The sequence below is a fragment of the Lagopus leucura genome, unplaced genomic scaffold, assembly GCF_019238085.1.
Source record: "Lagopus leucura isolate 7727_CA_CO unplaced genomic scaffold, USGS_WTPT01 Super-Scaffold_100009, whole genome shotgun sequence".
Lineage (NCBI taxonomy): Eukaryota > Metazoa > Chordata > Aves > Galliformes > Phasianidae > Lagopus > Lagopus leucura.
Window position 1 is genome coordinate 49926 of NW_024962266.1, and position 24105 is coordinate 74030.

General features: G+C 41.5%; 2 protein-coding genes across 14 annotated transcripts in view; one reads left to right on the plus strand and one right to left on the minus strand.

Moving 5' to 3' along the window:
• Positions 1–94: 94 nt before the first annotated feature.
• TRMT1L (tRNA methyltransferase 1 like) lies at positions 95–22547 on the minus strand. Of its 6 annotated transcripts, none has more exons than XM_042873175.1 (16): positions 22322–22547; positions 20109–20258; positions 18997–19059; positions 16870–16983; positions 16132–16196; positions 15500–15629; positions 13549–13672; positions 12352–12431; positions 11147–11393; positions 9643–9855; positions 8100–8290; positions 6705–6783; positions 5778–5944; positions 5095–5154; positions 4608–4734; positions 95–4499 (listed from the first exon to the last, which is right to left on the minus strand). In XM_042873175.1, the coding sequence occupies exons 1-16, from the start codon at positions 22437–22439 to the stop codon at positions 4184–4186; spliced, it is 2244 nt and encodes a 747-aa protein (XP_042729109.1). In that variant the 5' UTR covers positions 22440–22547; the 3' UTR covers positions 95–4183. The 6 variants fall into 6 exon arrangements, with proteins under 6 accessions (XP_042729109.1, XP_042729111.1, XP_042729110.1 ...); XM_042873177.1 differs by having other exon boundaries at positions 22343–22545; XM_042873176.1 differs by having other exon boundaries at positions 22340–22545.
• The window catches only part of SWT1 (SWT1 RNA endoribonuclease homolog), a 34677-nt gene continuing 32877 nt past the window's right edge, over positions 22306–24105 (plus strand). For 2 of the 8 annotated variants that reach the window (XM_042873166.1, XM_042873173.1), the window contains exon 1: positions 23592–23740. In XM_042873166.1, coding sequence (XP_042729100.1) covers positions 23675–23740 — 66 coding nt within the window. In that variant the 5' untranslated portion in view covers positions 23592–23674. The other 6 variants (XM_042873167.1, XM_042873169.1, XM_042873168.1 and 3 more) reach the window with 6 other exon arrangements.

The following is a 24105-nucleotide window of genomic DNA, read 5'->3' on the forward strand; positions in this document are numbered from 1 at the left end:
GCCCCTAAAATGTCCCAACAACAAATAGGAGACTGGGAGCAAAGAGTAGACGGCATGGGTTGGAGTGCAGATGCAGGAAGACACACTGAACTGGTCCAACCAAATACCTTTATTAGATCTTTATTATGTCACCAAAAAAAGGCAAAAGGTGTTAATAATTGGAGACTCCTCGCTCAGAGACATTGAGGTACGCTTTTTGCCTTCTGGACAATCTCTCCAGATAGGTTTGCTGTCTGCCAGAGACCTGCATTCATGACAGCAAGAGGAAGCTCCAAGGTTAATAAAGCCAGAGGATATTACCCATTGCTGCTCTTTCAAGCTGGGTAACATGAGGCTACAATGAGAACTACAAAATATCAAGAAACTTTATTTCCCTCAGGTGGATGTCAAAGGGATTGGGACTGCAGGTTGCGTTCTCCATTATCATCCCAGCTTGAGACTGGGACCCAGGAAAAAGGAGATGCACAGGTGAGGTGCACAATTGCTGTGTGGATGCTGTCACACTTGGTGTTTCATTACTTTGGAAATACCACCAGACACTGGGTATGTATATGTAGGATAGGGCACAACTGACAAAGAGGGGCAAGAATATTCTGTACAGAAAGCTGGCTGGGCTGACGACCAGAACTTTAAACTACATTTGATAGGGAAAAGGGATGTACTTCTCAGTGATAGAGAAGGGCCAGCGAACACCATCACTATCACTCTGTGGAGCAGCAGAGGAAAGGCTCTGAACTGTCATGAAGGAACTATGCTCCTCCAAGAAGGTAACAAGGCTGATTGACGGCCCCACTGAAGTGCCGCCACATCAACACAAAGAGTGGGGAATAAACAGGAGGAGCTGGAAGCCGTGGTACAGTTAAAAAGCTATGACCTAATTGCTGTCATGGAGACGTGGTAGGATGAAATGCTCAAGTGAGACACTATAACCAAGGGCTACAAGTATTTCAGAAGAGAAGAACAGGGAAGGAGGGGTGTGGAAGCATCCTCCACGTTAAGGAAACAGCCACGGTCAGGTTAAGAGCTGGTGGGTAAAAATGAAGGATCAGACCAATGAAAAACTTCTGGTGATCAGATCTACTACAGGCCACCAGCTGAAGGCAGCCTGCGGATCAGGCCTTCTTGCTTTAACTACAAGAAGCATCATGCTCACAGGCTCTCATCCTGATAGGAGACTTCAACCACATGGAGGTCTGCTGAGAAAGCAACACAGGAGGCTGTAAGCAATCCAGGGGACTGGAATAATTGAGGATAACTTCCTGGTCCAGATATTGGGCAGTCCAAATAGATGTGAAGCATTTCTAGACCTCGCTCACCAATGCAGAGTTCATTAAAGAGGTTAAAAATGGAGGCAGTCTGAGCCATAGGGATCATGCTTGGCTGATTTCATGTTCTCAGGAACACGGGCCTAGCAAGGAGATAAGTTGGGATCCTGGACTTGAGGAGAAGTTCTGACAAATTTCTGACTGTTGAAGGAATTATTGGATGAGATTTCACCCCTGGGAAGAATCCAGGGGTGTCATCTGGATGTGTAGAGATAGGATTAGGAAAGCCAAGGCATACATGGAACAAAACTTGGTGAGGGACATGAAAAACATTACAAGATTCTACAGGTATGCTGGTCAGAAGGGACAGGCAAAGGAGAGCATACCCTCTGAGATACACTCTCCTTGACAACAAGAAGGAACAGCAGACACGGAGAAGGCTGAGGTACGCAGAAAGTTCTTTGCCTCGGTCTTCACTGGTGGTCAGGCTTCCCATGTTTCTCACATCCTTAAACATGTAGCTTGGAGCTGAGGGAGCCAAATCCCTCCCACTGGGAAAAATAAGTCTAATGCTGTCTTGTAAGAGTGAACATTACAAACCTATGCAGCCAGATGACATATATCCCAGGTCTGGAAGGAGCAGTTGATGTGGTTGCCAAATCACTGTCCATCATATTTGAAAATTCATGGCTGTCAAGCAAAGTCTCTGGTGATTTGGAAAAATGAATCATCACTCTCATTTTTAAGTGAGAAAGGAAAACCTGGGTTTTCACACACTGATGAGCTTTATCTTTATTCCTAGGAAGACTGTGGAACAGAACACTCTGGGAACTACAACAAGGCATGTGCAAAGCAAGGAGCTGATCTGAGACAGCCAACCAAGGACACGGTGTGCCTGACAAACTGGCAGCCTTCTACGATGGAGTAATGCCATCAGCGGACAAAGAATGAGCAACTGATGTCATCTACCTTCTGCAAGGCCTTAGACATGGTACCACATCACATCCTTACCTTTAAATCGGAGAGAAACTAAGTGTGGACTATTTGGTCAATGAGGAATAGGTTGGATGGTCACATCCAGAGGATTTCGGTCAATGGCATTATGGAGGTGAGAACAGGGGGCAGACATCCTTCAGGACTCCATTCTAGGATCAGTACTCTTATCAATGAGCTAGAGAGCAAAGGCAAGTACCCCTGCAGCAAGTTTTCAGATGACACCATGCCAAGTGCTTCAGCTGACATGATAAAGGAAGGGGTGCCATCCAAAGGACAAGCTCTGAAAAATGGATGCATATGAAGCTAATGAGTTTCAAGAAGGCAAAGTGTAATATGCTGCACCTGGGTCAGGAGAATGCCAGACATTTATTCAGAGCAGACCTGGGAGACTTAGGGTCCTGGTGGATGAAAAGTTTGTATTTACAGCCCACAAGGCTGACTGTGTCCTGGGCTGCATCAGGAGTGGCCAGCAGGGAGAAGGAAGCAATTATCCAGCTCAAGCCCACCCTTGTGAGACCTCATCTGGAATACTGCACCATAAGAAAGATGTGGAGGTGTTGGAGCAGGTCCAGAAGACCATTAAGACGATCAGAAAGCTGGAGCACCTTTCCTATGAAGGATGGCTGAGAGAGCTAAAGTGGTTCAGCTTGGAGAAGGCAGATCTGGGGAGATCTCGTTGTGACCTTCCAATACTTAAAGGGAGATCGACTTCTTATGCAGGCAAATACAGAACAACAGGGAACAGTTCTAACCTAAATCTCCCCTATTTTAGTTTAAAGTTAGGAGGGGATTCTTTTCTCAGAGCACAGAGATGCCTGTCACAGGCCACCGAGAGAAGCTGTGGGATCCCCGTGGGCATCGAGGCCAGCCTAGATAGAGCCCCAGGCAACCTGATCTGGTAGGTGGCAACCAGCCCACTCCAGGGTGGTAGAAACAGACGATCTTTATGGTCCCTTCCAACCTAAGCCATTCTGTGAGTCTAAGAATCCAAGTAAAATTTTTTTTTTTTTTTTCCTCCAAGTAAAATGATTTTTTTGGGGGGAGAAAAAAAAATAAAAATGAAGGCAGGTTTGTTTGATTGGAATGTTGCCATGTATTTCAAGAAACCCCAAATGACTACCAACAAATAGCGTCTCAGACACTGAAGAGATCTTTTAACAGCAAACTGTACTATTAACAAATTAATAGTCTGGAACTTCAGATTGTGATGTCTGCTCACTCTACTTTTTTTTTTTTTTTTTTTTTTTTTTTTTTAAAGTGTACAACCAAATTAAATCTCAGAGCAAACAAACTACCTGGAGTGAGTACAGACAAATGCTTAGTTAGGAACTGAAGTTTATGTACAGCTCTGTATGGGTTCCTTTCTGCTCTCACTCGTGTTAGGATTTTGCCTGTAGGTAGATCTACAGAAACAAAACGGAAGGCCAAATTACATGAGCAATGTGGAGTTACAAGTGCACCAAGTTGCACCTTCTGGCTTCATGTCACATTTTGTCCTGCGGTATTTTATCACCTTAATGTGACCTTCCTTTGAGTTCTAACAGGTCAGGTTTTAGGAACGATCACCTGATTCAAACTAAATTTATGTTCAGAAATGCTTCAGACTTCTGGCCCCATCCACTCTCCTATATTCTGTTCCAGCAGCTTGAATAAGGCCATACAAAGACTTGGTGCTAGCTACAATACTCAGTGTGAAAGTGGATGCAAGTGTGAAAGAACCAACCATCTAATAATTTTCCCCACAGGAAAATCATCTCAACCATACACACTTGCTTTCAGTGCTAAGGTCTAGAATTCTAAAACATCCTCTCCAATGGAAATTGCAGGGATTTCAAACTGTCAAATTCCAGGTCTGCAAGGAGTACTGGTGTGCTTGAACAGAGCGTAGGTGCAAGTTCTCATGTAAATCCAAAAGGATTGGACTAATTGGCTGCACAGTGAGTAGGGCAGTCTTCTGCGAAGATAGCGGCAGTGTCTCCAGATTTTTTCTCTTCCAGAAGCTCATCATCCTTTGCCTTGCTGTCTGCAGCAGCTTGAAGCTGGTCTCCCACCTGGACATCTTCTGTCAGTTGGAGAGGGCCTTCTGTTTGCCCCCCAGCATACGTGGGAGTGCTGTGCTTCATGAGAACAGTCTTGAACTGTGCCAAGGGAGCGTTGGTGCGAACGCCCATAGGATCAAAGTGGGTTCTGCTGACTCTGTATCCAGCTTCAGAGAGGTAGTTTAAGAACTTATTTAACCTGAAAAAGCCATGTAAGAAGGCATTAACAGTGGTGAGGCTGGTTCAGTACAAATTATATGTTAGTCATCATAGCACTGTAAGACTGGAATGTAGATATAAGCCTTACTTCGGCATGTTCATTCCTTTAATACTGTGTCTGTGGATATTGTAGTAAAATGCAGGGTGCTCCGCACTGTTGTCAGTTTTTTGTCGTTTGGTCGCATTTCGCATCACTTCATTATTTTTTCTTTTTCCTGAATCACAAAAAAGGCCAGTGAAACCTATGAATATTCACTAAGTCCACTTAAAAAAAAAAAAAAAAAAAAAAAGCCAGCAAAGCCAAAGATAGTACATACAGAAAACCCACACAGCAACCGCGCCTTTATGGATGTATTCATGCTTAATTAAGTAATTAGCATCGTGCTTTTACCAGGAAACATGACAAATATCACTCTAGATGAAGTAAAATAATTATGCAATGGGAAAATAATTCTTACTCAAGTATGATTAAATACAAAGAAGTTACAGCTGAATACTCGTTTGGCTTGGCCATCACTTCAAGTATAAAATCATACTCTGAAGTTGCTGAGGTTGAACAAAACCAATCAACTTACCAGGCACCACATCAGACTCTGCCAGCATATCTGGTGTTTTAATATATACGCCACACTCTTCTAGAACATAATTAAAGGTCAAAATTAAGTCTGCTGTAAAACAATGGAATGGCAAAATGCCCAAGTTCAACAGAAAAACCCACCATCAGCTCCCAGCCTGAGGTCAAAAGTACAGTGAGAGGCATGCACATAGTTCATCTGCTTACCAGCTCAGTAATTGAATTTAGAGGAAATACTAAAAACGTAACTTTGTTTAATGGTAAAAGAGCATGCAAGTGCAGAAAGTTGTTCCTTTTGGTGGAATGATTTACTATTCCAGCAGAGAATACAGAGCAGCAACCGCAGTCCTCAGTGGTGAGGAGCAGAATACAAGAGAGAACTGAGACACGCACCACCTCCAGCTCCTTCAGGGAACATGCTGCATTTCACAGTGGTCAGCCTGCCCACATTATGCTTATCTGTTTCAGGATCTCCCATAGTGGTTACATAGGTATAAATCCAGCACTCTGCCTTCGATAGATCCTACTTTTTTTGCAGCAAACCAAGCCTCACACTTCAAAGTAACAGTTATTTCCTTGACCTTGTGGCACGTACTCTGCTGTTAGCATTATGTTACCCAAGAGCAATCTCTCCAAAACCACCAAGCCAGTCTCCTCATGAAGAGGTCACAGTTTTTTTCTTACCTTGTTTGTTCTCATCAGAAGGACTATGGGTAGAAAAATTCTTGGAAGTTGTACACTCAGCTTCACAGACCACTGTTTTCAGAAGTGGCTGAACATCATCTAAGCCATACTGGACAGCTTCAAACAACATTCTTCTGAGGAACCCAGTATTAAAGAGAGCTCCTGACCTAGGAAATGTAGGAGAAGTGAGAAGATTTTACTAATGAAAGCAAAAAAAGTTCCCTTGAAAAAAATCACTCAGAGTGATTTGCAGTTAAATTACACCAAGGAGCTGCACTGTACTGCTGCCTAACATAGCAGTATAGAGTGGCTTGGTTTCCAAGGACAGCAGCATTGATCTTGCACAAAAAACAAAGATCTCAGGACTATTATTCCTACTACTGACTTTCTGTACTAGGTAGAGAAAGTCTTTCAGTCCCACTTTTATCAGGAAGAAAGCTACTGCTTTTAATGGTGCTTTGAAACCATTAGAAGACTTAAAGAATTTATTTTTGTTTTTCATAAGAGGCAATTTAAAAATCATCAAGTAGTGTACTTCCATCAGCACGTGTTAGGATTTATTATGTACACTCTGTAAGTATCCAGTAATAAACAACTTCATGACGTTAGCAATCAGAGGAACACAGAGCCAGGTTCTTCAGTGCAGGACATACTAAAATAGCTGCACTAAATGTGAAGTTTAAAGTGAATTTGTTATTTATTTACTGGTTTGAACGCTATGAACAAAACAAAAACCTGAACACCTTCCTAAATTCAGAGAACAGAATCAGTCAACTGTTTCCTAAATTACTCCTGACTGCCAGTTTCATTTTACAGCGACGGATGATCCAGCAGACCTGCATTTCTATGCAGTGACTGAGCAGTCGACCTCTGCAGGTCCTCCCAGCCCCAGTTACCCTGCAATTCCATGCTGTTCTCTGAACTTACCAGAGAGGACCAAGAACTACTGCTGTCCTCCCAGGCATACTGCTATGACAATCACAAGGCAGCTGCTGATAAGGATTTTCTGCAACAGGAAAACAGGATTTCAGTGAATTTGGAAGTCATCAGTGTTTACTGAGATGATACAGACATGAAGTAAGTTTACTAAAGTAATTAGAAGGGTAAACAACAGCACAAGTGCAACAGCACTCTCACTTATGTCAAACACTGCGGCAGTGCTCTTCAGTTCAGTGAGTGATGATTTTGAGCTGTAATCATTGTTAAAATGATGCTGTAAAAAATGACTACCTAACCTGCTCCATTTCTTAGCAGATTTCAAATGATGAGGAAATTACTCGTTTTCCTACAGTTATATGTGCAGCTGCCCAGGCTAGCAGTAAACATCAATAACAAAAATGTGAACATCCGTCAGTCACATACATAAAATACACCTTGCCTACAAGATCTCTAGACTGTAAGTGAGACTGCTTGCAGGTAGAGTATCAAATAAACCACTAATTTATTAAGATCTCCACCATAACACTGCACTTATCAGTTACTCACTTATGTCTATAAAAACAGGACTGAATCTCTTTAATGAAAAAATCACTGCACACTCTTGCACCTGACTTGAAGCAGGGTGTTCAAAGACACCACTAGCTAAACAGCAAAACATCCAGGAACATGCAACTTTGAAATAAATGAAGTTTTTCCTTTTACATCCATTTCAATTATTACCTGGCTAGTCCACCCTCCAGCTTGGATTTTGTACAGAGACAGCTCACAAGCTCAAGCTCAGCTTTTGACAGAAAGGCTGCCTCCATTTATTCCCAAGTGTTAGATGAACTGAAGGGATGCTGTGAACTTTTTTTTACCACACCTACTAAAATTATTTCCATCTGGCATTTACAGATAAGGCCCAAGCAGGCAAAACATACCCTCACCTGAGGGAAAGTGATACTATTGATTTTGTTGGACTTTCAGGTAACTGAACACGATGCTCTGCAGAAAGCAATCTGATACTAAATCCATCAAGCCGCTCCTGCATGGAGGGAGCAGAATGGCAGCCAGCTCCTCAAGCCCTTCACCAGAAGGCTGGGCTGAACAGCATATCAGTCATCCCTCAGCAGCTACAGTGAGCCTGAGTGCGTGCTGTCTAGCAGTAAATCCAAAACATTTACAGCAAAATTCATGAACATAACCAATCTAAGCAGCTACCATAAAACAGACAGTTTGTATTAGAAGTAGCTTCATACACTGTATGCATCTTTACATTAAATAGAAATAATACTTAAGGAGATGTAAACATAAACAAGACCTTAACAAACAGAAGAAAAAAACAAATCAAAACCCACAAAGGAAATCATACACTCAAGAAAGTGACAAGAAATATTCACTTACCTTCTACCATATTGCCTTCTTTCTGAAAAATTCTCTCCTCACACCACTGACAGTGGATGAGATATCTTATTTTCTTCGCTGAATCATCTGCAGGAGATGGTCCCCTTAAAACTCTGACGACTACAAGAACAAAGTGTTCTAGGGCTACTGCAAGCAAGACTTCAATGCCTTTATTACAGCGAGCTGCAGATCTACAGAGGAAAAACAAACACACCAAATGATGCTGAATGTAGTAGAGTAACATTTCTACAGACACCCGAAGCTCCTGAAAGACTTCTGAGCTCACCTGCTTTCTAGAAACCGACACTGAAACTTTAGGAAGGCTATCTGGAGAGAGTCGCTTCTTAAACGCTTAGTGTAGTCTACTTCCCATAGCGCTGAGAACGTCACACTCCAGTTTTCATTAACTAACAAATACTGGTCTGTTCTTCCATCATCCTTCTATCCCAATACCCACCTACTGCCAGGATAACGTAACTAAAAATCTGAACAAACTGGATGAGAAGCCAAGAAAACTGAGATTTAGAATGACACACACAATGGTAAACCATCAAACACTAACTAAATAAGGACTGCAGGAAGACAAGGCAGCAGTTCCTGAGCAGATAAGCGCTGATAAGAAGAAAATTTTCGGGAGAGTTGGAACTCATAAACCAGAACTGATCAAACTTCATCTGAACAGCTAAGAAGTTCAACCTCATCCCCCTCTCCAAATCTCAGTTCATAACGTAGTTTCAAAGTAAGGTTATGTTTAATCAGATGTTTAAGAATGTTCTGCAACCTACCACAGGAAGGGAGATGAAAAAATTAAAGTCTAAATGCATTCCCATCAGTTTTTTAGCTCTGCCATTCCAAAGACCTCTGCATGTATTTTCTTCTTTTTTTCTTCCCAAGCAGTTTGGCCAGTCCTTTTCCTCGTTAATTAGAGACTAGATTTTCAGTCCTCATTTGTTTAACCGGCCAAAGTTATTAGAAATATCTAGAGCAGGCAGGACCAACCCAGGCTCCAGGGGGTAGCAGGTGGCCTATTCCAAAGTGGACAACCAGTTTCCCTTAACACTAGTTATCATTAAAAAAAAAAAAAAAAACAAACCCTGGAATTCTTAGCTAGAAGCCACTGAAGTGTTTTAGTTAATATTCATAAAGCTGTGTGCAGTACTGAAATGGCAACAAAGTTGAGAAAAGAACCAACAAACTCACGTACCTCAAAGTCCAGCTAGTCGTTCTCTAGTCTAGGATAACACCCCCCACCAAAACCAAAACCCACCACCCTTTCAACATCCCAAACCCCCTACCCTATTTATGTACTTCCATCTTTCCTGAGCCTTTAGTTTAAAATGTAGTATGTGAAGTTTACTAATGTAAAGTACATTCGTTAAGTTTACATAGTAGCAGAGATAAAATACGAAGCATAGATTCTGTATCAAGAAGTCTGGCTTGTAGAGTCCAAGAGTTCTGGAAATTCAGCATGCGTAACCTACAGTGGGAGTTTGAAATTCTGCATCAAAATAATTTGCTCTGAGCTGATCTGTTCTAGCAATACCTTGCCACAGCAGCAATGACTGTCCTGGCTGCCAGCTCCTTGTAGTACTCTGTTCGCACAATGTTACATCCATAGTGACGCAGGGTGACGTGTTGAGCCTTTGCATACAGAGAACTGATGTCTGTGGATGTCAGCGACACAATTCCAAGATTCCTCACGTTTCTGAAGGCAGAATCCAGGTAATTCACAGAAGTTCCAAATGGGTCCAAATGTCTAAAAAGAAAGCAGGTTGCACTCTGCATTAACCATTTATCCTTCCTTTTAAAAACAAAAATCAACTCCATTGAATTACTCCACAACACTATAGGATTCAGTGCCAAAATTACAAGAGCCGGCGCTTGAATGTGCTGGAAAATACACAGCACTACAAGGTCGGAAAGTGTTTTTTTTTTTTTTTTGCATCCTGATTCCTTCACTAGCTCAAGTGACAAGAATACTGGCCTGACAATTACCTTTGTCCTTAAAAAAAAAAAAAACAAAAAACAAACTGCTAGAAACATTTTATATATATTTATTGAGCACGCACACCAGTTTATGTACTAAGTAGCTAACCATCAGCCTGAATACCTGCTGCTTAATTAGCTCAGATCTGGAGGCTGAACAGTACAAAAACATCCAAGCACTTATTTTGATGTCTGTAGGGTTTTCAATCTCACCTCCACTGAAAACAAATGTGCTGCAAAATGCATTACAGGAAATCAAGTCATGCAATAAGAATTCAGGCCTGTCCAGTAGCATGGAAATGCATGCATTTAAAGTCCATTAGATGCTCTAAGGAAAGAAAAAAAAACAAAACAAACAAAAGCCTGACAAATTTGAGGAGAGAGACTCCTAATCAAGGAATGTACTGGACTTGATCTCTGGAGATCCCTTCCAACCCAAGGTATGAGTTATTGATAACAATTCTGTGATTCTGTGACATGGGATAACTAAAAAAACTTTTCAGATCAAATAAAGGAAGCAGACCTTAGACATAAGAAAGACATTTCTCAATGAGACTGTGAAGCCCTGATGCAGGCTAAGCACAGAAGATGCCTCACCCCTGGAGCTGCTCTAGGCCAAGCTGGATGGACCCTGGGAGGTCTGATCTGGTGGGAAGTTCCCTCACCACAGCACAGTGCTGAACTGGGTGGGCTTCAAGGCTCCTTCCATTCAAACCATCCCATGAGCCTATGATAATGCTTCCCAAAAGACCTTAATGTGCACAGTGAAAACTAGGTTTCATTCTGTGACATTTCTCTTTGTCACATAGGCAATGTACCAAAAAATGTTCAGCTTAAAATGTTCATGCGCATTCATATTTCATTCTGGATGTCAAAAGTCTTTAATATTTTTCCAACAATTTCTAAAATATTAAAAATAATTTTTAATTTTCAGTTTTCATGCGTCTTGCAACTGCATGTTGGTTGCTTCTTTAATTCCAACTTACGCTGGGGCATGAAGTAGGACAAGGAGTATCAAGATCAAAACAGAGAACTTATTAAGAGAAGTATCTAATACTTACATAAAATCAAATGATCTCAAATGCATTATAACATTGGCGTCCATTTTTGTCACCTCAATGGTATCAGTATTTTCTTCTCCATCTCCTAGAGCTTCGTAATAGTCTTCTTCCTTAGCGCTCACTTTCACCTTCATTTTGTTTAAATGGCAGTTTTCCTGAATCATTGTCACAGAATTCTCATTGCAATCATTAATTGTAACTCTGACAGAACTTCGGAGATGTTTTGCCCACTGTAATCCCATTATACCTATGGAAAGACAGAAATGTAACTCCATGACGGAACAAGGGAGCTGGCTTCTGGTTCACCTAACTCAAAACAAACCCACATCCCTTTAAATGCTTATAACACAACAGCATGCTGCAAAGCTTTGGTGTGCTCCTGCAACAATTATCTTGGTGACCTTCTGCACCACTACAGTCACACTGAAGTTTGTGAGAGGATGAAAAGCAGTCTGTCACCTTCTTATACAAGAATTGGGAGTTACAGACCAAAATATGAGTGATGGAGTTAAAAACTGTGCTGAAGACCCTTGGCTTGCTCAGAGCTCCAATACAGCAAAATGCAACTCGCAAATATTCTTGCTGACTTTCAGCCAACTACAGGATTATCCTGTAGAAATGCAGGAGGGGCTGCAGCTCTGAAATTTCACCTGGTTCGGAACAGTGACTAAGTTTATGCAAAATGCTGAGTGGCTACTATTGTTCTCATCTGTAAATTTAGGTTTATAAAAGCAGAGTGATCACAGTGCAGTAGTGCAGCAGCTCAGAGTTTTTCATTTTTATTCCAGAATGCTAGTGGACTCCAGCAGAACAACTTTACAGTTAGTTCAAGTTCAGAATTTGTTATCAATCAGAGAGGATTCAGTAAAGAAACCTGGATACACTACCACTGTTTAACCAAAGGTTGGTTTTACAGCCACCAAGGCTCAGAAGACTCAAGATCTTGATTGCACACTTCTGAAGACAGAATTTCATGAACATTAAGACAACTGTTTTCAAGTACACCACTCAACTTCAATTTAATATTATTTGCAATCATTTTCAAAGGACCTAATGTAAGCTCTTGAAGGTTGTATGTAAGCCAATGACTGTCTGCCTAAGCAAGAAAACAGCATACTCAAACACAACATGACAAGACTGTTACTACTCATTTCTGCAGTTTCATACTATCGGATGTTAACTGAAGATAAAGAGCTTGATTTTACCAGTAGCACCAAATGCATCCAAACATTCTATTGGTTTACGTTCCTCAGCTAAAACAGCCAGTGCACAGAATATCAGTTGCCTGGAAAATTTAAAAATGTAAAAAGCCATTAGAAGGTGATAAAATTTTTTCTTCCTCTTACCTGTTTCCCTTGAGTACCTTCCCAGAACAATGAAGGCAGATCACCTTCTGAACAAAAGAATTGTAAATCAGAAAGCTTAGCTAACACTGAAAGATTAATTTCAGTAGTTAGGTTTACTTTTAACCTCCTTAATGGATACCATGGTGTTTCACATTCAATTTAGTGACTCAGCTAAGCAGAAAATTTCTAAGGTAAGATCCCGAGTCATTTTCCAGGTATCTCAAGTAGAGTTTTTCCTCCTTTCCCAGCACGATCTGAGGTTACCCTATTAATTGCTCTGTATTTGAAAGGAAATGAGGTATTGACCACAAACTTAGCTGGCTTCCTTCAGAAGCACGTCTCAGTTTTCATAAATGTATCTGAACTAACTTTAAGCCTGGAAGCTGGGACATTTACAGCAGTGAGACAAGGGGTCAGCCAGGGTGAAGTCCAGCCCACTGCCTTGGTGGTAATGCTTGCATATTTTACTTGTGAGACACAAATCATTTACGATTTTCCTAAAAAAGGCTTTCCTTCCTTCATCTTTTCTAGAGCAAATACAGGAAGAAACCTGTGAGAATTTGACATCCAAGAAAAAAAAAAAAAAAAAAAAAAAGCCCTAAATAAAGAAGGCCTAGGTACACTGCCCTTCAGTTAAAGAAGAATGATCAGTGAGCAGCGGTGGAATTCACAGAAAAAGATCTCACGTGTACACACAGAAATCAGTTTTCAAGCCTGCTCTTCTTTTAAACTCCTGCTCTTTTGCATATATTTTTTGCAAAGTCTTAGCCGCTTTAGAAATAACAAGACTTCTGAAATAGCATTTCTGTATTTTAACAGTATTTGTCAAGAGCTTACTGATGGAAAACTTTCCAAAATTAACAGAAATGATCCTAGCAGACAAGTTAAAAGCACATCTAAAGGGAATTCTTATTCCAGAAACTTTCTTGTTACTCACAAAAGCTATTTCTCCTCCAAATCAAGCACCCACAGGGTATATTCTTCATAACTCATCGACATTTCACTCTGCAAAGTCACCTACCCTCATTCCTATCTTCCCAATCCCAGTTCTCTCACCTGTTGAGCTTCATTTTGGGATTAAAATAGGAGTCTGTTTTTTGAGGTGTGAAATAGTTGGGAAGAACCTGCACATCTGTGTCTGCCTCTTTCAGCACTTCACAAGATGACTTGGGAGCAGGAGCTGAAAAAATAATTGCAGAGCAAGGAAAAAGTGAGAACAGAAATTCAGATTAGGATATTTGATACATGACATTGAGTTTTTGCTCCCAGGTAACAAACAGTGCAATCATCCAGCTGGCAGACATGGACCAGTTAGTCACAAGAAGGAAGGAAGGAAAAAATAATATATCTTACAGTCTGGAAAGCAGCAGACAAGGCTCAAGCTCTACCATGATTTTCTTGCCATAAAATACAGGATTTGTTTCTTACTTCAGTTCTTCTATATCCACCTAGATTTTAGAAAGTAAGCCCAGAGCCTGAGGCTTATCACATTTGTTCTGTATGTACAAGTAGTATTTGCTAGGTAACTAAAACACTTTTAATACGGCCACGAATGTGAACCATTCAATTCCTTGATCCAATCTCTTTTAAAGAGTTTTCGAAAAGCATCATGAAACTGATTGACAATTTCAGTGTTTAAGTTTTGTACAGACTGTGGTAAAACAGGTGTTCTTCATTTAACAGCTGTAACACTGTCACTCCTCTGAGCAGTTATTCCCCAGTCTAACAGCAGCAAAATTTACCCAGAGATAACCAGGAAAAATGTGGAAGCTTTCAGCCAGAGACCTCTCTCAGTGCACAGCCTGCCCATCTCACAGTGCTTCAAGCATGCAGGCAGCACATCTGAGCTGCTCTGCCATGCTGCTCCATGTTCATAGCCCTCAGCATTTGCTGGTGCCTCCTAAGCACCAAACATCCTCCAAGAGCTTCTCATCTACCCAGCAGGAAAACTACCCACATGCATTTTAAAAGTACAACATTTTTACTAACTGCTCTGAAGGGAATCAAACAGAGATATGATGCAACAGGCAAGAGAAGCCTGAAGTTTCTCATGTCATGAAGCTTCCATGGAAACATGTTCTACTTCTACTTCACAGACATAAAAACTGACACCAGGCATTAAGCTGCTATTCCTAAACTGTAGACTGACAACAAAACTAAGTGTGACCCTCACGTCCTGCTCTTACTAAAACCAGGTAAAATCTATACATCTACAGACAGAAACATCCATACATCTGCACACAGACAGAAACATCCATATGTCTACAGACAAAATAGATGAACAAACAAAAAGAACAAGTTTCAATAGTGAACTGTCTGGGCCATAATGAAAAAATCTTAGTTTTTACACAAAAGCAAAACAATGTACTTTCTGCAAATAAAAGAAAATCTGTGAAAATAAAGGAAATTAAATTAATTAGAGACATCTGGTGTTCCAATTACCTAGAATGCTTTCAGTCTCATTTTTATCCAAGCTTAAAAACAAAAAGTCTAATTCTTGAGAAGGTTAGACAAAATTAAAATCCAAAGAACTTGTAACATCACGATCACAGCTCTCCAGGACTGAATAATAGAGCAGCTCAATTTGTAAACTCCTGCTGATGCCATTTGGTAAAAAACAACAACCACCACCACACATGTATGCTGTAGAAAGATTTACTGAAGACCGATTTAATAACAAACACAGCCAAGAGAAGGAATTAAATTCTCAGTGCAGGTTTTGTTTTAAGGACACCAGGTTCTCCATTGTATTGGAAAGGTAGAAACCTACATTTACAGCACTGATCTGTTTGTGAAGAGCACATTATCCATCTCTACAAACAGAGTAACTGGTTAACAGAGACAAAAACCACAGCATTCCCAAATCTTTCAGGAAAAAACACATTCTGAAAAATTAAGAGCAGAATTCTCATTAGTAAACCCAAGTAATTCTGTTTATGAATTTTTCTCATGTCTGTCATCATAGATAACCCACGCTGCAAAGTATCAAATGTTTTTCAGAATTTACCTGTAATAAATCTTGATTCAGTTTCTCCTTTATTGACATGGCGATTAATATGTCCTATCATATCAGTTCTTCGTGTGATAGTTGCTGAGCAGATGATACAGTGGTAGTGTGCTCCCATCTTTGAAAACGCCTATAACACAAAATGTACTTTCAGAACACATAAATGTGATTCAATTTGGACTCCCGCTAAACACAGGCTGATGAAGAAGTCATCTGTCTTAACTCTACTACGCATAAAACATTGTGAATCTGCAGCCTGGAGACTGCAAATAACCAGACCCACACAGCACACTGTCCTACTGCAGCAACACAGCCCATCCAGCTGCACGACATAGCACACAGGGACAGAGCAGAGAAGCACCCACTGCTTGCTGCCATGACTCTTCATCTCTCCCACAGAGAGCTGCTCTTGCAAGATGTAGGCAGCTGTTCACCAAAACGCCAGAGATGTGACATTCAGCTCCCCACAGGGTTATATCAAGACATTATTCTGGACTGATGCACACCTGGTGTAGTGCAATGGAAAGAAGTCATACTTTTCAGATTAAGGATAGTCTGTAGAAGTTGCTCAAAATCACCCATCTCCCCCATCACATAGGCTAAGAAACACTTCTATGATTCACCACTTTTACCTGATCTGCAACGAAGTTTGGTTTTGCTACACGACAAGGCAAGTGGCAGATACACATTCTGTACCCTATAAAACAAAAGCACGCTACAGTCTGAAAATTGTTTCATTTAATTTAACTTCAGTTTTGCCATACTCTGGATGGTTATATTATTTCCTGCAAACTTGTACATCTTGTTCATTAAGAAACATATGATGCTCACTCTTTTCTTAAAACTCCTTGTAAGGATTTTAATGTATCTTGTAAACAGATCAGAGTTTGGTAGCGTGAAAGATAAGGCTGTAGAATACTTATACTGAATCAATACTTGGAGCAGTTATCTGAACCCAAAGAAATGTTATGACAACGCAAAAAGGACAGCAGGGTGAGGTGGAAATTGCTCTAATATAACCAAAACATTTATTAAAGTAGTTTGCATCAAATAAATGTATTGTATTATCATGACACGTCAAGCACTTTTTTTTTTAAACAAGAAAATGCACAATATGAACTATTTTGGCATGTAAAAAAATGGAGAGCTATTTTACATTTCTATTATGGCAAATAATAGAAAACTCTTATATGGCAAATAATAGAAACTCCATGGCAAAGTAAATGGTCAAGATAGGGTTCTGGTTTAGAGCTGATAAGGTGCCTGAAGCTCATACTTAAGTCAAGAGGAGTTAAAAAAGACCACAGACCAATGTCCTCCACATCTGCCCTCTCTTTTGCTATTTACTGTTGAAAGATGGCTTATTTTACCTTCAAATTCCACAGAAATTTTCCAGTGCAAATTCTGGAGGTGACGATGAAGTTTATGGCCATAGCAGGCTTTAAATTTCTCTTCAGGACACAAGGGACAAGGCTTCTTTTCAGCTGAAAATACCAACAAGGATTATGAAGAGAAACATGTAAAAAGCAGTTACGATGCCTTTTAAGAGAGATGCACATCAAAAAGAGAAGGCAAGTCCAACCAATGGAACTGAAGATTAGTTTCTCAGGATATATATGGATATATATGCAATATATGGATTCTCTTTGCTTTCTACTTAAAGGAATACAAGCAAAAAATATGATTTCTTTCAAGATCATCCTCTTCTACAACAGTCAGTTCCACGTTTTTGACTTTTTTTTTTTTTTTTTTTTTTTTTAAATTTCAGAGCCATTTGATCATAATCTAACTTCTTAACAGCGTTGCAGAGTGAGGGAATTTTACAGACATCCAGAGGCTTACAGTGTTTCAAGAAAACCCAAACAGTGAGAGAACAAGAACCTGTCTTTTATGCTCCTGAGCCTCTGAACATGGCTTTAGGTAAAGCAAGCACCTGGTATCTTTTCAAACTGCAAAAATACTGTACTCAGTGCTAATAATAATCTTCGGGAAATCTTGTTTTTAGAACACTAAAGCAAGTGCAAAGTTGTCTGGCAACAAAGATGTTGAAGCAATCCAAATACATCCTAAGTAAAAGCTGAAGCAATCCAAATACATCCTAAGTAAAAGCTAGCTCCTGGGACACACAGGCTGTGCACTTAGTCTGTGGGAATTACAGACCAGGGCACGCATACAGCTGCCTCTGGGTCTCCTACTGCTGAAAAAGCAACTTCTCATGTAGAATTTAGCAGAAAGGTTTGTAGTGCCACAATACGGGATGAATACTGGAACTTTCTACACAGTGTGGGTGTTGATATACTAATTCCTTAGTCTCACAAACAACAGAATTCGTCTGATATGGCCTTCTTACAAGCAACCTACCACACCCCTGCAGTATCCCATGCCTCTGACACCAGGAGAAGCAGCTAACAGTTGAAATCAAGCATTGCTTCTCCCTAAGGTTGATAAAGCTCTGCTACTGCCACACGTTACTGAATCTCAAACACGAGGTAATGACAATAAACACAAGTCAGTTCATTCACACACAGCAGAAGAATGGTAATTCCATGGCAGAAAGAAAAAACTGACTATTGAGAACAGGCAAGGGAATAGAGTTGCTTTCATTGTTTTTTATTTTCTAATCGGCGCCATGGATTAATGCAGAATTTGGTCTGATAAAAGTTAAAACCCATGAACATCAGACCTAAGAAGAATCTATTACTCATCTCTTCATTAAATACAGAACAACCTAACTTTCTATAGAAACTATTCTCTCGGTATATTTGTTGGTCAAAATAAGCAGCTATAGAAGCAGGCTATTATCAGTGAAAACCCTAGAAGATTATTAAGGCGCAAGAGCTGTATGACGTAGTTTACACACTGATGTTTTTCTTGATCTGTGAATAAAAACGAGTTTCAGGTGCAAGGACTGGCACTATTTATATTAAAGACAGACGTGATCTGAGAAAAAACAGGAGTTGCTAAGAGTTGTAATAAAAATGCTTAACACTCCTAAGCAGTCCTCTACTAAAAAAATGGATCAGAAAAAATGATAAAGTAAGTAAGGAAACAACTGAAACAGAAGATTAAACGCTGTAAAGACAACAATTAGCTTCCCTGATATTGTGGCTACAGTGAGACTAATGAGCCTAAGTGAGACTGAGCTGCTGATGTAAGTATAGCTAGAGTAAACATTCTGCTAATCCATGCATGCTACCAATATTAAAAAAATGCAGAAGAAAAAAAATGCAGAAGAAAAAAAATGCAGAAGAAAAAAAATGCAGAAGAAAAAAAATGCTTAAGGGTATTGATTTACTGAAAGAAGTACAGCAGTTGATAAATAAAAAAAAAGAATAAATATTATAAAGTTATTCAGTAATGAATCCCTTGGTCTCTGAGCATCACAAACAAATGAAGAACAAAACAGATGCAGTGTTTGAAAAATAGCTATTGAGGAAAAACGTAAATACTTGAAACATGAAGATTTGTGGCCTGGGGTACTGCTAAGGTAGACTCACCTTCATTCAGGTCAGCCAGTTTCTCTAGATCAGCAAGTTGTCTTTGAATGGAAAGATGTTTCTCTAAAACAGGAGAGATTCAAAAATTAAATATACTCTTAAAAATGTGTTTTTTATTACTATTTTATTACTTAGTCCATCACTTCAAGCCTACTACTGGAAAAGGTCAATAACACCAAATGGAATACTTGTTTCTATCCTTTAGTTTCCAGTAGAAAGAGTAACTCGCAAAATTAATCCCCAAACTGGTTTTTTAGTAGGATGAAGATATTCTACTTGCTTTTCAATGCTGACACACATCAGAATTCTCCACTTGAAGTGATCTTCATTTGAAAAACTCAAGCTGAAAAGAGCAAGTCACATACTATTTGTCTCTGACTTTTCTACATGCCATTGTTGCTGAATACACAAAGCAGTATCATCCTATGAATGGCCTGGCAAAACTAAAATGGCAGCCAGAGGTGGATAGATTTTAAGTAGTAATTATTTAATATAAAACCAGGACACTTTCAATTCTACCTTTTTTTTTTTTTTTTCTTAGAATGTTTGAGAACATCTAAAACTACCTTCTCAGTTTTCAAATTATCAATGGAAATAGCATAGAATTTGCTAAGCCCAGTAGGATCAGCTTATCCAGTAAGTTCTATTGGTTGCAGCACACAGAACATCTCAGTCTATAAGACCAGTTCTGCAAGGACTTTAAAACTTTTCAATGCTTGTACAACATTAGTCTTTCAGATTTTATTACATGAAATGAAAAGAGCAACTGATTGGTACGCAAAGATATGACAGGGAGCATTAAAGCTGAGGTTAAAATCAACTCCTGCTTCCCCATTTGCGTGGATATTCTCTTGCACTGCTGTCACATGCACTAATTTTGGAAGTGGCTTCCAGAAATCATAGAGAGGATGAAATGGCATTTCACTTGAAAGAAGTTTTCAATACTGTAGGAAAATATTTCATACAGCCACATGGGAAAAAGTATCACTAGCCACCAGATGCATAGAAACTCAACTGCACACATTCCACTTGACTTTCTTACCCACCATTTCTACCTTTTCCTTCTCCCTTGCTCAAACACACTACAGAAATACTCATATTTATGAGCGAACCTCTTGGATAATCAGATGAAACATCCAAAATGTTACTATCGGGCTCCCTTATGGATTCATGCTCTGTTCTTTCTTCTTTGGTTTCTACTTCTGACCTAGCTTTCACAGACAGGTTGTTGTTTTCCACTTTCGTACAGCCAACTTCACCATCTTAGGAAAATCAAACAAATTAAAGTAAAAATGTTATTGATACATCGAAATTGTAATGCTATGTTCATTCGCTTTCAGCCATATTTGCTACTGTAAAAGAGAAAAGTTGTAAAAGTTGTAAAAGAGTATTGGAGAAGAATATTTGAAAGACTACTGCTCACCCTTGGAAACCAGGGTGAGAGGACACCATCCTGGACAGAAGAAACCATTCACTCATCTGTACTATCAGATGTTTGAAGCTAACAGGAAAACGTTGGCATGTTACTGTCTTGCAAAACACAGTGTGAGCAATACAAAGCAGCAAGCAGGAGGTCCAAATACACTTAACTATCATACAGGACTGACAAAAAAAAGTTTGAAAACAGTAGTTAACTGTGGCTAGTTCAACAGTCCGGAAAAAGGAGGCCTAGCAATTGGGGAATTAAAGAAAGAGCAGTAAAGTGCTGGGCCTCAGGGTAAAAGGTAATCTTAACTTCCCATATGAATAGAATGAATGGGTGTGCTGTCTCCTCATCAATACCAGTCGAGATTACTATCTTCAGGTTTTAATACACAGTTTTGACTAAAGGAACAAGTATAAAACCTACTCCAAAAAACAAAAAAAAAAAAAAAACCCCAAAAAAAAACAGCTTAGGAGCTGAAAGAAAAAAGTGTGGAGAACCTGCACATGGAGCAGTACTGCCCCATATCCCTCCACTAAAAACGTGCATAGTCCTAGGAAAGTTTCAGAAAAGGGCGACAAGAAACAATTTTAAGGCATTAGCCTCCTAGCCACTGAGAACCAACAGGACAGGTTAGATGGCTTCTCAGCCCATTTATTTGGTGTAGGGAACCTACTTTGGCAGGGGGGTTGGACTCGATGATCTCTGGAGGTCCCTTCCAATCCCTATAATTCTGTGATTCTGTGATTATGACAGACACCTGTAGAAAAGGTGCAGCTCTCTGTCACTCCTAGCATAACCCAGGATGGATCAAATCGCTGGAATAATCACACCAGAAGATTTCTGCATAAGCTAGTGCTATGCTGCAGAGCTCCCTGCCACTGCCTTCTTCAAGTCTGCAGGTCCCAAAGCAAAAATGTTATGGGAGAGAAATGGCCAGTGAGCTTTTAAACCCAAAGCCATCAGCTCAAGGAAACGATGAACTGCCTGCTGTTCTGTAACAGGAGGCATTTCTGGAGGGTTCATTCAGTCTGTTCATCCTCAGACAACTATTCCCAGCCACGGCTGGTGGCAGAACAAGGGCTGGATGGATCTCGTAGCAGTTCCTAAGATGGTTTCGCTTTTAAAAATTGCAATTCGTTGCAATATTCCCATCCCAAAGAACTAGAAAGAAGAAATTGCAGGAACACCTAAAGACACAGGTCAGGTAAGTTGTTCAGAAAAGGAGAAACGCCCACTAAAGTTGCCTTAAGGAAAACAAACCGGGATCAGCACAGCTCTCAGCATCACTGCAGCGCTGCTGTATTTCTCGCAGACCTATTTGCAAAGATGGAAGATCACCCGATTCTCGCATTTACTTCCCGCCTGCTCATCTATTTAAAAGTCACAAAGCTTTTTCGACACAATTTACTTTTAAATAGAAAGAGCCAAAATCAAATCGCGGGTTTATGTGCGTGTTTTTAAAAGGCGGAACTGAGCGCACGTGCACCACTGGGGTCAGGCAATGAGGGGGAAGGGCGCGCAGAGCAGCGCCACACAGCCGGTCTCCCGGCACGTCCCGAGCACGTGCGGGGCCAAGATGGTCGGGGTGGGCTGCACCCGTGTCAGAACGAGCGCGCTCGCTCCTTCTAGCCGGCCTGCTGACAAACGCACGCGTTACTGAAGTGGGAGTCCAGTTGCTGGCGGGCCCGAGCCGCCGGCCCGCGGCCGAAATCGGGATACGAAGCGGACGGGACCGCTGGCACCGGGCCCACGTGAGACTGCACAGCCCCGGCCCCGCGCGCGGACACACCACCCTCCCCGCCCCCCCGCGTCGAGGTGGGCCGTGGGTCACCGTCTCCGCTTCACGGCCGCCGCGGCTCCCCCCCCCCCCCCTCAACCCGGCGTCCCAACGGCCCTTACTGAGCGCCGCGGCCTCACCACCTCCCGCGGAGCTTGCCCCATTCTCTGCTGCCTCCTCCTCGGCCTCCTGCAGCCGCTCCGCAGACAGCCCAGCCTCCGCGGCCTCCTCCGCTGCCATCTTCTGCGCTGAGAACAGGACACCGGGCCGACCGCCTCACCCGCACGCCTTTCTTTCCCCGGCCGGGCGGGAGGCGGGGCGCACCGCCTACATTTCCCAGAGCACCTAGGTAGAAGGAGGAGAGAAGGAAGAAGGGCCTTCTGGGTTGGAACGGTAGGCTGCTGTTGGAGGTCTGCCCCGGAGGGGTTCGTTTCGGCCTGGCGGGCGGGGGCGGCTCTGCGCTGCAGCGAGGGGGAGAGAAGGGACGCGCTGTGGCGGGGGGACGCCGCGCTCCGGGGGCCCAGCGCATCGCCCGGTGCTTCCCTCAAACGAGAACGGGGCTCGTCGTCCCGGAATGGGCTGCGTTCCGGGAGGCGGCGCGTTGAGTTCTCAGGGCCTGAAGTAACCGGGTGACGAAACTCGCAGCGAACGGAAAGGCTTTCCGGTCTCGTATGCCGTCCGCGCGGTTTGAGCTGGCGCTGATCGCCATCCCCGGCGGCCGGTCCGAGGGGTGCCCAGCGTCGTGGTGGGAAGGAGCCGGGCGGGGTGGGGCGGTCCGCCTGGGCGCCGCGCATCGCAGTGGGCCGAGCCTGGCAGCTGACTGCCTTAGCTCTTCGCTTCTGTCTCGTTCTGCTCTTTGCTTATCGCTAGTAAAAAAACCGTCCTTTAGTTAGCCTGGAAGTGCTTCGGTTATCGCTTCAGTGCTTCGTATCCGAGAAACGTTCTGTCATACAGCAGCGGAATGACGCGTGGAGGTGTTAACTAAAAATAGTTGGAACTGCTGTAGAAGTCTGGGGCCTTGTTGAAGTCACGCACGGTGTTTGCCTCTGTTAGCTTGTTGTGTCTGGTGTGGTGGCAAGGCTCGAGCAGGTGGCAGAGCAGGGAGCTGCCAGCCTTTCTTCTGGGAAGTTCCCCGAGTGAGATGTGGATCCCTGGTGCCCTGCTCAGACTGGCTGTGGCTGTGTAATGTGAAGAGGAAACTAAAGAGAATTTTTTTCTCAGTGCAGTTGCAGTATTTTTTTTTATTATCAGCAGGAAATAAAAATGTGAAGTCATAACAGGAATGCTGTTTCTTTTCTTCATAGGCTTGAAAGATGTCCAAACAGAAACTGAAGAAAATAAAAGAGGACAGTTTGAATGGCCAGGATGACAAAGTAGGATTATCTTCATCATTGTATTTTTAATCGGATCCCCACATGAAAGAGAAGAGTGAATTATTTAGCAGTTTTGTGATGGAAGAATGAATCAATGTTAAAATGAAATGCTCTTCACCAAGAGCTGCAGGAGGGTTGAATGTTCAGATAGCTGCAAGTTCCAGCTGGGTAACTGATCTCTTTTCCTCCAGAGCCCACGGGTAGGATAGGTATCAGAAATTAAGGGATTTTGGTTTAAATTATACTATATCTGTCTGGTGAGGGCTGTTGAGCATGAAACTTACCAAAATTATTCTCCTCTTTGGTTATTCTTTATCTTGTATCAATATATGTTGATTTTCTGATTATTTACAAATTGCACTTTTTAGCATCTTAAAAAGCAACTTTCAGATACTTCTTCTTAACAACTGAGATACAAATCAATTATTAAATTTAGATCTAGGTTATTAGTACTTGATATATATCTGTATAAAACACATTCGCTACCAGTCTGATGCTTTCCTGTGGCTTTGCTTCTTTTTTTTTATTGCTTG

Coding starts and splice junctions, on each gene's coding strand:
- TRMT1L (XM_042873175.1), bottom strand. CDS start 22,439: ATGGCAGCGGAGGAGGCCGCGGAGGCTGGGCTGTCTGCGGAGCGGCTG. Junction 6,784..8,099: donor AGAAGGCAATATGGTAGAAG/GTAAGTGAATAT, acceptor TTCCTGTTGCAG/AAAATCCTTATCAGCAGCTG. Junction 4,500..4,607: donor AAAGGAATGAACATGCCGAA/GTAAGGCTTATA, acceptor TGGCTTTTTCAG/GTTAAATAAGTTCTTAAACT.